General features: G+C 45.5%; 1 protein-coding gene across 2 annotated transcripts in view; it reads right to left on the bottom strand.

The window, feature by feature from the left end:
- Positions 1-4,833: 4,833 nt before the first annotated feature.
- Kif14 (kinesin family member 14) overlaps positions 4,834-12,203 on the bottom strand; it is a 69,457-nt gene continuing 62,087 nt past the window's right edge. For both annotated transcript variants that reach the window (XM_087906467.1, XM_087906468.1), the window contains exons 27-30: positions 10,964-11,083; positions 8,146-8,220; positions 7,222-7,354; positions 4,834-6,878 (exon numbers count right to left, since the gene is read on the bottom strand). In XM_087906467.1, the coding sequence (XP_087762593.1) occupies positions 6,535-6,878; positions 7,222-7,354; positions 8,146-8,220; positions 10,964-11,083 (672 nt within the window). In that variant the 3' untranslated portion in view covers positions 4,834-6,534. The remainder of the gene's footprint in view (positions 6,879-7,221; positions 7,355-8,145; positions 8,221-10,963; positions 11,084-12,203) is intronic.

A 12,203-nucleotide genomic window follows, 5' to 3' on the forward strand; every position in this document is an offset into this window, starting at 1 on the left:
ATAAGAGCAGAACTATAGGAAATGAAGAAGCCAAGCACACAGTTCTGGAAAGCACATGGGAGACAGAGGAACCAGTTCAAGACCCTAAGGCAGGGGGAATCCTGTGGCACTCAAGTCACATGAGCAGGGAGCAACATCAGAGTTGGTCAGGAAGGGGATGGGCAGGGTATGTGGGGGTCTCAGACTCATATAACGACTGGCTTTGACTCTGCATATAGAACCTTGCAGACAACATCTGTAGCCCAGCACTTGGGAGGCTGAGACAGGAGGGTCATGTGTTTGTGGTCAACCTGGGCTATGCAGAAAGATCTTGTCTCAAAAATATAAATAAATAGATAAATAAATAATAAAGCTGGCAAACAAAAAGAACCATTGGAAAGAAGTGAAGAAAAAAGATGACCTGGCTAAGTTCTCACAAACCCTGTTTCTGCTGCCCCGGGAAGACTCTAGGCAGGACTGTCAGGAAGGGGATTACAGGATCCAGCAATCCCACCACAGAGTGCGCATTTGTAAGAAATGAATTAGTATGTGCACTAGTCGAGACACCGCAATGAGTCTGAAGATAAAGAAATAGTTTTCCATATGCAGTGGGATCTGGTTGGGCTCAAAACTGAAGGCAATCAGCCAGGTCAGTAACACATCTTTAATTCCAACATTCAGAAGGCAAAGGCAGGCAGGTCTCTGTGATCTCAGGTCCCAGAAAATAGTAGGTCTCCTCTCCTTTTTCCTAAAGTTATTTATTTAACTTTATTATATGTGCATTGGTATGAAGGTGTCAGATCCCTTGGAACTGGAGTTAGACACTTGTGAGCTGCCGTGTGGGTGCTGGAAATTGAACCTGGGTCCTCTGGAAGAGCAGCCACTGCTTTTAACCACTGAGCCGTCTCTCGAGCTCCTCCCTCTTCTTTATTGATCACATAGCCTACACTGGCCCTCAACTTACTATATTCACGATATAGCCAAGAACGGCTTTTGAGCTTCATGTACACGAGTATTTTACCTGCAATGCATGTATGTGCACCGCATGTATGCAGTGCCTGTGGAAGACAGAAGAGGTGGTCAGATCCCTTGGAACTGGAGCTAGAGATAGTTGTGAACTGCCATGTGGGTGATGGGGACCGGTTAGACTAATCAGCCAGAATCTCTGTGTCAGTTAGGATTCAGGTGTTGGCAGTCTTAAAAAGGCACCAGGTGATTCAAATGTGCAGTTTTTGGATTTTACTCTTGAGGACCATAAATAGATGTCCCATCCATAGCACCTGGGCTCCTTTATTCATTGGTGTGTGATACTGGGCAAGTTGACCTCTTAATGTATCATTTTCCTCAATTTTAAGGCAGAGACAGTAACAGCACCTGCGTATTTTGAATGGGAATGCCCCATAGGCTCATACAATTGGATGGCTTAGTCACCAAGGAGAGGACCTGTTTGAGGGAGATGAGGAGGTGTGGCCTTGTTGGAGGAGGTGTGGCCTTGTTGGAGGAGGTGTAGCCTTGTTGGAGGAGGTATGCCACAAGGGGTGGGCTTTGATGCTTCAAAGGCCAGTGTCTCTCCCTCTCAGCCTGCAGATCAGGATGCAGAGCTTTCAACCACTGCTCCCCACGCCTGTCTGCTTGCTGCCATGACGACAGTAGACTAACTCCCTAACTGTAAGTGAACCCCAATTAAATGCTCTCTTGTATAAGACTGCCTTCGTCTCGGTGTCTCTTCTCACTGGAAGGCAGCACCTAACTGACATGCCTGCCGTAGGATTAACTGGGTTAACGTAGGCTGTCACTTACTAGTGATGTGAATGAATAAGTGATGTTTAATGAGACACTGCTGTCATTGTTTTATACTGTAGTCTTTATTCTGTAGTCCATGGAGGGTTTTTTCCCAAGATCCCTCCTGGAAGCCCAAAACCATGGATAATATCAAACCCTGTGCATATGCAGACATTACATATATAATAAATGTATCTTCATTAGCACACATACCTGTGCTAAAGTAACTCATAAAATAGGCACATTAAGAGATTAATAGCAGTAACTAATAATAAAATGTGACAGTGTTAGTTGTACAAGAGTCAAGACAAATACTAACCCTGCCAGAGAGAGGTTGGCTACCTGTAGCTGGACCTGCAGTGGGAGACTTAATATGTAATGAAGCTGTGGGCCACTCGAGGGTCACCAGGACATCCTTCCTCTGCTGGTCAGACGCTGCCAAGGAATCTCACCATGCTTCATTCTTCTTTCTTGGAGGGGAAAAAAAAGATCAGAAGGCTGGAGAGACGGCTCCGCGGTTAAAACTCTAGCTGCTCTTCCAGAGGACCCGGGTTTGATTCTCAGCACCCACAAGTGAGTCCCGCTCTAGGGTCTGATGCCCTCTTCTGGTCTCCAAAGACACCAGGGAAGCATGTAGTACACAGACACACATGCAAGCGAATCAGCCACACATATTAAAAAAAAGTCATCATGTGACCCCCTTTGGGTTCCCACTGGACATTCATGGGGTCTATCTTTGTGTCTTCTGCACCCCATTCTTCTGCCCAGGCACCGCTTCTCATTGCTCCCCAGTCTTACGTGAGCCATGCACTGACCATTGCTTTGTTTCAATAACATTAGGGTCAAGCACGAGAGCCCGAGAGCGCAGCAGCAGTTGATGGCCACAGCCTCCAGAGGCCATACTCCTGCATATTTATTGACCTGGCAGGCAGCAGAATGAGCCTGTTTTGCTTTATGTGCAAAACTTTACTCTCAGGCCAATTTTCTGGTGCCCCCAAATGACATATTACAAAATGAAAGAGAAGTATCAACAACAGTCCTTTATTCCTGGAATACATCTTCCAAGAGCTCCCAGATATCGGCCACGCTGACCTTTCCTAGCCTGAACCCAAGCTGTCACCAACGTTAAATTACTTTCTAAATCAGAGGTAAACTTTCCATCGTAAAATACCATCCATAGCCACATCAATCCAGCCTGAGATCTGCATCGCTCTCTCGACCCAGACGCCTAGATATCCACAATTCACAGATCGTCCAGCTTTGCCCTTTCAATATGCCTCACCCAATGGGATATTCCACTAATAGATTACCGGAGCTGCTGCCCACCACACTGATGTATAAGAGCAATACGTTAGGAAGGCCCCCACTCACCTGGATGATGGATCATGGCAATGGTCCTCTCAGGAAAGCGTACTGGTGATGTATGGCCCATAAGGGCACCGGCTGGGCTAGAACTAGTTCAAAGTGGGTTCAGTTTAACTTGAAGAGACAAAGAGACACAACCTGGGTCCCACCAGGACCCACCAAGCCCCATGTTTACAGGCAAGAAGGCAGCTGTACTCAGACACCCCTGCCTGAGGCATAATCGTTCATGATTCCCTTACGTCCTGGAGCTTGAATTAAAGCAGGCACACGGATGCTTTTCCTTTGTGGACATGTGATACACGTTATAATAAAAGTACTAAAGGGAATCGCACAAGGATGTCATTTTGGAAAATGATAACTGTCACTAGTTTCTTTTCTGTGATGAGACTCCCTGACCAAAGCAACTCAAAGGAGATGGCTTATTGGGTGACCGTTAGGCTACAGCCCATCAGTGTGGGTCAGCCAGGCGGCAGGGATGGGAGGGTGACCGTTAGGCCACAGCCCATCAGTGTGGGTCAGCCAGGCAGCAGGGACCGGAAGCAGCCATTCATTCCCAGTCAGGAGCAGAGGGCAATGAGTTAACGCACACCTTAGTGCTCAGTTCACTTTCTCCATCTTACACGGTTCGGAATCCTCGGCCAGGGACTAGTGCCAGCTCAACTAAAGTCGTCAGAACCAGCCCTGACCCAGACAGCCCCTTAGCGAGACGCCCTTCCCAGGTCACTCTGGATGTGTCCTCTTGATAATTAAACTAACCACCACATTACTACACTGAGCAGACTGGGCAACCCTAGTATACACACCAAAAGATTTGTGAAGATACTGTGAACACTATGGAATTCATGTCTTTATATCAGCTTTTGTGGAACCCAGTGTTAGCAGATATACTTTTAAACATGCCACGTTTCAAGGACTGTGATACTCGTACACAAGCATCTGCTTGTACCAAGTGTAGTCTTGCTTATTTGTTTGGTTTTTGTTTTGTTTTGTTTTTTGTTTTTGTTTTTGTTTTTTTTGAGATGGGTCTCTCTGTCTGTCTTGGAATTCACTCTCTAGACTAGACTGATCTCAAACTCAGAGATCTGCCTGCCTCTGCCTCCGAAGTGCTGGGCCAAAGGCATGCGCCACCACGCCCACCATGATCTGGTTGGATATAACAAGGTTTTGCAGCCGTTATGGAAGAGTAGCTAACATTTGCTCGTCCGCTGCTGGCCAAGAGCCACCCTTCCATCCTCCCACAGTGACCACAGACACAGTCCATGCAGCAGTGGGCTTTTCCTGCTGCAGATGAGGAACCGGGAATGAGGCAGCTAGCTCTTAAAGGGTGTGTAATTCCTTAGCAGCCTGCAAGACAGCTTCCAAATGTGCAAAAAGCATGCACAACCTCAAAGCACTTGCTCAACAGGGAAGTACAGCTGTTCCATCCTCAACCAACTCAAGAGGGTGGAAGAGTGTTGGAGGAGACGACAGGAACGGGCTAGAGGTTGTAGCTCAGTGACAGAGCACCCGAGGCCAGTCTCGGGCTTCAGAAGTGAAGTGAGACATGGAGGACAGTAACCATGAGAATTTTAGCATTTGTTTACTGTTTCCTACTTATTTGAGTTGTAAAATAGAATAGGTATTAGTCAGGCAGAGCTATTGTGACATTTTTGAATCAGGAGTAAAGTAAAAATAATTCAATAAAAGAAATCTTGGACGAAGAGGCGATTCTGAAGCTCCCAAGATTTATTAAAGGCACTGTCTTTATAACACTTTCAGTGCACATGATTCTAAGCATCCACTTAAATACAGTTTCACAAATTATTCAGCATAAATATAAATAAGCTTACAAGCATACCTGGAACATTTCTGAGGACAGACATGAGCTTAGAAAACAGACACTAGCTGGGTCTGGGGTATGCACTGTGACCCCAGCACTTAGGAGGTGAAGGCAGCAAGGTAACAGGGCTAGGCCACACTGGGCTACCCGGCAGGACCATGTCTCACACACAGGAAAACTGAGGGAGAAGGGGCAGAGAGACTAAAGACCCACTGCTGTGCAGCAAGGTAAAATCTCCATCTAATTCAGTGAGTGCGAGGAAGCACAACCTGCAGGACAGATGCTTCGGTGAACTTCAGTTTATCAAATAGGAGCAGAAGTGCTGCTTGCCAGAACACAGACTGGTCCGCAGTGAACCTCAGAAAGAAAACACAAGCGGCAAGAGTAAGAAAAGGAAAATGGAAACAAAGCCTCGGCACCGCCATACTTGAGACAGGAGCAGTGCGCTCAGGGTGGCCTGGTGACTGCACTGCACCGCTTCAAAGCCCCAGAAGCATGGGTGTCACCGCCCGGCCAACCACCCAAGGCTGCTCTACAGTCTCTCCCCTAGAGAACATGCCGGGTGAACTCGAGCCAACTTCACCCAGCGACCCCGAATGAAACAAGAGAAAGGGTCAGGCTACTACTGCAGAGAATTTCCCTCCAGAACCTGCTTAGGTCACCCAGGCAAAGATACCATGTACTTTCTCAAGTTACACATATCCTTGAGGCCAAAAATGTTAAACTATTTCCTTAAGTTAAACCCTAAAGTAGGATATTATCTTTATCACTTGATTGTAGATGAAGCATCTTTTAAAGTTATGAAATATAATAAGGATCTTCTGTTTTCATCAAACAACACATAAACTAGCTACCCTTTATAACAAGTGCTATAAAAAAAGGGCCAGCCTCTGATTCCCCAAGTGACGCTACCTCAAAATTTTATGAATATAGCTCCCATTATAGAACACAGCTAACACAGTAGGTTATGATCTGGGTGACTTTTAGGCATTACAGTTTGAAAAGAAACAAACTACACATTTACTACTGACGGCAAATAGGTAAACACTCGGCAGAGTTGTAGCAAGCTGCCTTAGCTAAACTTGTGTTAAGAATTTCACCACCACCCTAATCCTATCTGCTGCATTTGGGGGAGAGAACGCACAGGCCCAAAGTTACCACCTGCTCAGATGTCCGTGCATGAGAAAATACCCATCTACGAACAGGCTGATGCACCAGGTAGAGAGAGACAGTATAGCAGCGTTCAAGGTAAACATTCAGAATTCAAGGCAACGAGGAACTGGAGACATAGTCACTCACGTGGCCCTGAGACCCTAATTTCATTTGGCTGCCAATGTTTCAAAAAGGCAAACTTCTTGTCCGAAAATAATTTTCTTAGGAAATTCTGAGCCACACTGAGGCATTTTTGAAGCCAGGACTCCATCTGTTGGTTGGTATTATCATAGATAATATCGCCCGATATGAGACTCTGCATAGACACAAACTCTAAACATTTACACACATTCTTTTTCTGTTCTCCTGTGTGAGGAAAAGCGTCACCAAGTGTCCTTTTTAGTCATGGACGGTCACCAGGTGCCTGTGCTGTGGTTTCACACCCACTGAATCCTTTGGGGGGTGCAGGCCTGTGAGGACACTGCTGGGGACGTGTCTCTGTGGGGTTCACCAGCACACGCTGGCACGTCTCTGCTGCAGTCAGCCCCGCCTGACTCACACTGCTCTCCCTCGCTTTGCTGATTATGAGATTCCTCGGGTTTCAACAAACCAGGTCTTTCTCCACATTCAGAACAGAAGAGGAGTGATTTAGCTAGAGATTCCAGTTTCCCACAGCTGCCAGCAGAAGCAGAGGGCCCTATGACGTCACTGTGGAGCTTGGGAGCCAGGGTGCAGAGCGTTTCAGTACAGCTTCTGAGACAGTGCAGGTCACTGGGGCACCCTGTGCAAGAGAGAAAGGAAAAAGTGGGCTACCCATTCCAGGTGCCAGCAGGTGCTATCACAAGACTCTAGGGATCTCTTAGCAAAAGGACCCTACATGACAGCCCCAAACCACTGAGGGTTATTCCGCTGAAGTGCCCTTGGACAGGCTTCCCTGACTGTGTGGGCGGAAGTGTGGACTTGTGTTGTACGGAGGTCAACAGCCCAGTTCCTGCACTGGTAACTAATCTCACTGGAGCAGTGTGCAGTGAGCTTTAGTCATAGCTCAGGCAGTGAGAGAGGGGAGACATGTTGGGGTCCCTGGATCACGCAGTCCCAGTCCAGATCCCACTTGGGGTGCCTACCTCTCAGTGCAGATGTAATAATCTCAACAGTTTTCTCCAGGCAACATTTTAACTTCAAGAACTCTGATGCGAGAGTTACCATCCTGGAACCTTGTTGCCTAGAACCTTCATGTATTTGAGTTCTGAAGTTTTTCTGCATTAACAAAATCAATATTTAAAATATAGATATAATAAAGTACATGGCAGTAAATTAGTAAAATGATTTTAATTGCCCAGAAATTTATCATTAGATTATGCTATGTACAATGAAACTACATCAATAACAAATTATACTAAAAATGTTTAATTTCTTACCCAGTGCATAAACTTTTGATCTACAAGCAAGATCAAAATACAAAATGAACAACAACTACTTTCAAAAGCAATAGGAATTTAATTTTAACTCAATTTAAATTACAGCTCTAATCCTGGCGCACAGGGACAGAATGAAGCAACAGTGTCATGGGATCCAGCACATAAAAGGCTGATAGCTAACTTCAAAGAATCCAGTCACAGTATTTACTTGAAATATTCGCTTTACTTAAATACTTTGGCCATGGGCATTACTCTCCTTTTCAATACAGTGGTTCTACACTCCATCTACCTTTGTCTATAAAGTGAGATCGTGACATCAACTCCATCTGACACCATGGGAGCACATTAATTATTATATGTGGTTCTTAGCCTATAATGACCACACTCAAGGAAAAGCTGGCAGCCCTAAGCCATAACTACGAAACAGCCGATGCATTAGTAAGCTCCTGGGCCGTCATGTACCTATTACCAATACCAGTGCATTAAGGCTGCCAGAAGGAAAACTAGAAAACAAGCATGCTTAGTTAGCCCACACAGCATAGCCGTCTCCAGCTAAAGATGCAAAGGAAATCAAGATCTACAGCCTAGCCGAGAGCGATGAGAAACATAAACAACCCAAGCCCCTCTTACTTGTCTCCATTCAGCAAAGGTGTTCCCAAGAGACTTGACCAGTTCCACGGCATTAGCTTTCATCCGCTTGGCAACCTATAGAAAATGTTAAAATATTTTGTGATACAAATATTCATCTCCATACTATCATTTTTAGACCTGTGAGACCAGATGGAGAAGTTCTAGTCTAGAATCCAGAAGAGATGGAAGTTCTGTCTCTGAGGTGAGCAGAAACCGGTTTGAGAGTACATAAGTCATACTAATGGAATTTCCTTAGAAATAAATGACCCTGATTCCTTATCAACAAAGCCCACACTTGGGCTCGGCAGGCGCAGTCACTTGCTACGCAAGCCTGTGGACCTGCAGTGGACCCGGGAACTAACGGTGGGAAGAGCGAACTGACTTCCCACAGTTGTCTTCTGACTTCCACACATGTGACGTGATACACAGGTCCCCACATGTACACATACAACAGTAAAATATAAACATAAAAAGGAATATACTCTGATGTCTGCTATCAGAGTGACACTTGCATTTTATTTAAATATTTATAGGGATGAAATTCCTAAAATTTCCCTCAGAAGAAAGTGAGGGTTTGAGCTAACGAGCAAACATGAGATGCTCTGGGAATACTGCAGTTTTATCTGATTCTCAGCTACAGTCTTATGCTGCAGATGACATTTCCTGTCTCACAGACTGAGGGTCAGGGCCCAGATGGTAACCCCTAGCTCTCAGAAGCAGTGCAAGTCTTAGACTAAATCAAAAAGTTGCTTTCCACTGCTCAAGGGGATTCTGTGTCGTGTTTAATTGGCTTTCACTAAGCTCTTGTCCAGGTCAGCGCAAACTTGCCATTACAGTAAGAAGAGAAGTAGGCCATAGTGGCATACCTATAATCCCAGCACTCAGGAGTGAGAGGCAGGAGGATGACTATAAGGTTCAATCCAGCCAGGTTCAGGCCAGCTGGAGCCACATGGTGAGACTCTCCCCAAAGGAGAAAAGAATTTAGGCACACCTAAACTCATGACTTCATGAACCCAGTTTTGAAATCATAACTCCAATGCCCTCTATGAGTCTACTGTCTATTTCTCTACTTATGATTTTTCTATTTCTTGGGGATTCTATTTTTCTGCTAGGGACTATTTTTAAAAATATAATGCAATCCTGATAAATATTGCATTTGTGTGTGTGTGAACACACATGATTTCAGTGCCCACAGGCCAGAAGAGGGTGTGACTTCCTGAAGCTGGAATTACAGGCAGGTGTGAGCTGTGTGGGGTGCAGAGATTTGCACCCCAGTCCTTTGGAAGAGTCACCTGCTGAGCCACCACCCCAACCCCCGCCACAGGCTCTTACAACTTTTAAGTTGGAAGAATACAATCAGGAACGGGGGAGATGACTCCATTGTGCTTGCCATGAAATCATGAGGACCTGAGTTCAATCCCCAGCAACCACATAATTAATGACTTGGCATGGGTGGCATGGGCTGGTGATACCAGTGCTGGGGAAATGAAGGCAGCGAATCTCTAGGGCTTGCTGACCGCCAGTCTAGCTTAACTGGTCAGCTCTAGATGCCACTGAGAGATTCGGCCTCAAAGAGCCAGGTGGGCAGTTCCTGAGAAACAACATGTGAGCTTGTCTTCTGACCTGCATACATCCACAAACGTGTACCCGCACACACACGCGCACATATCCATACATGTGCCTGCACACACACAGACACAGAGTGAGAGAGAAAAAAAGAATATAATGAATTAAAATCCTGCCATGTAACAAACTGCAGACTGTAGAACAAGAGGAAGGAGAACAGAGTTCTGCATGAAGAAGCCTCTTGTTTCCTTAACAGTTTAACGCGCCTCATGTCTCATTTCTCTCCACTCGTCACTATTCCACTCTCTGCACCTCCTGCTGGCAAAGTGCTGCTGACTGAACTCGAGCATTAGTGATGAAGGGGGCTGGGCTGCTCCTGAGGCAAAGCCAATCTCTGCTGTCAGCAGTGGCTGACTGCGACCTAAAGTCCAACACATCCCCTCCTCAAAGTACCACAGCAGAATCTGCACCAGCCTCATGTCTACCGAGATTGCATGGGACCCACAGATCTTCATTTAGTGACGGTAAAAATTCCTTTGGCTTTGTCCATCTTTTAAAATAAATGAACAAAAGCACAGAAGCAAGAGAAGCAGACATATTCAGAGATGTCTGAATGTACAACACGTACAAGCAAGATGAGCAATTTAGTACTTGCCAGCCATTATTACTAGCATTACTTTTCTAATTAAAAAATTTATGTCTATGAATATTTTGCCTGTACATATATCTATGTACCACATACATGGCAGATCACCGTGTGGGTGCTGGGAACGGAACCTTGGTCCTCTGCGAGCACACTTTGGGTGTCTCTCTAGCCTCCACTCCTGGCACTGCTCTGGGAGGCAGCAGAAGCTCTCGAGGGCCTCACTGACATCTCCACCAGGTCTCTATCTTGGTATGAAGTCACTGATGCGAATGTTCCTGGAAAAATCCTTAGCTCCAGATGACTGGCTCAGTAGTGCTGGCTTCTTTGTTTCGGTGGAAGAGTAAAGACCCACAGGAAGGTGGAGAAGGACATGCAGGGTCAACAGCAGCTGTCACTGCCGCCCTCTACACGGCTCAGGAGCTTCACAGGGACACGGTCTCTGCCTCACCATTACAAAATATTCAGCACAACTAAAATTCATAAATATATAATATGCAAAAGCAGAATTCACCGCATTATACTATTATTTGCACATTTTAAGTATTTTGGACAATATACATCCAGAAATCAAACCATTTTTAAGATCAGGCGTGCCACCCGGCTTACCTCCTCACGTGCACTCTGCCTGGAGAGGGCCCGCTCGAGCTCCTGTGCCTTTTCCAGCCCAGAATCTAAGAGACTCTCCATCCCCACGGCTAGGCCGTCCTGGAGAGCACTTGTGAATTCCTGTTAGGAAAAGTTTTAGGCATTTAGCTGGAAAGCTCAGGTTTTATATGTTAAAATTGTGTGTGTGTATGTGTGTCTGTGTGTCTGTGTGTGTGAGAGAGTGAGACAGAGAGAGACAGAGAGAGAAAGAGAGCACATGGGGTCATAGGACAACTTTAGGAATTGGTTCTCTCCACCACATGTCTCTAAGAGGAACTGAAGAAACTGGGTTTGATGGCAAACACCGTCACCACTGCGCCACCGCATGTGCCTAGTTTTACATACCCTTCAAAATTACAAGGTAATGAAGCTATAATTCATTCCCAGTTTATTAAATTCAGCTAAAGTTAGTATGAGAACAATCTATTGGGAAATAAAATGAACAAAATTATAATTTGTAGTGATATTTTGTTTGTGTTTTAATAAATAAAGCTTACCTGAAGACCAGAGGCAGAGCTAACCACTAGAGGCCAGGGAGTAGTGGTGTACACCTTTAATCCCACGACTCAGGAGACAGAGGCAGAGGGATCTCTGTTAGTTCAAGGCCACCCTGGGCTCTACAAGATTGAATCTGTCTAAAAGACAAACAAAGCTCACACAAAGGTGATCCCAGCATTTGGGATTCCACGCCTTTAATCCCAGCATTAGGGAGGTGGAGACAGGAGTGATATGGCTGGGCAGAGATAGGAATATAAGGTGGGCGGAGACAGGAGCTCAGTGCAGTCTGAGAACAGGATGGTCTTGTCCCTCCAGTCTGAGCACTGGCAGAGGTAAAAGATCTGTCTAGTGGCTGCCACTCTGCCTCTCTGATCCTTCAGCTCTCACCCACTAATATCTGACTCTGGGTTTTTATTACTAAGACTGTGGTTGGAGGATGCTTGTTCGTTTCCGGCCACCCAGACCCAAAATAATCATACAGAAACTACATTAATTAAAACACTGTTTGGTCTATTAGCTTGAGCTTTTTTTATTAACTAACTCTTACATCTTAAATTAACCCATTTTTATTATTTTATATTTTTCCATGAGGCTCGTGGTTTACCCATAAGTTTCCGGCGGTCATCTTTTTCCTTCAGTGGCTACATGGAGTCTCCTTGACTCTGCCTAATTTTCTCCCTCTATCTTTGTTTAGAATTTCCAC

This window comes from Myodes glareolus, chromosome 5, assembly GCF_982192425.1.
Source record: "Myodes glareolus chromosome 5, mMyoGla1.1, whole genome shotgun sequence".
Classification (NCBI taxonomy): domain Eukaryota; kingdom Metazoa; phylum Chordata; class Mammalia; order Rodentia; family Cricetidae; genus Myodes; species Myodes glareolus.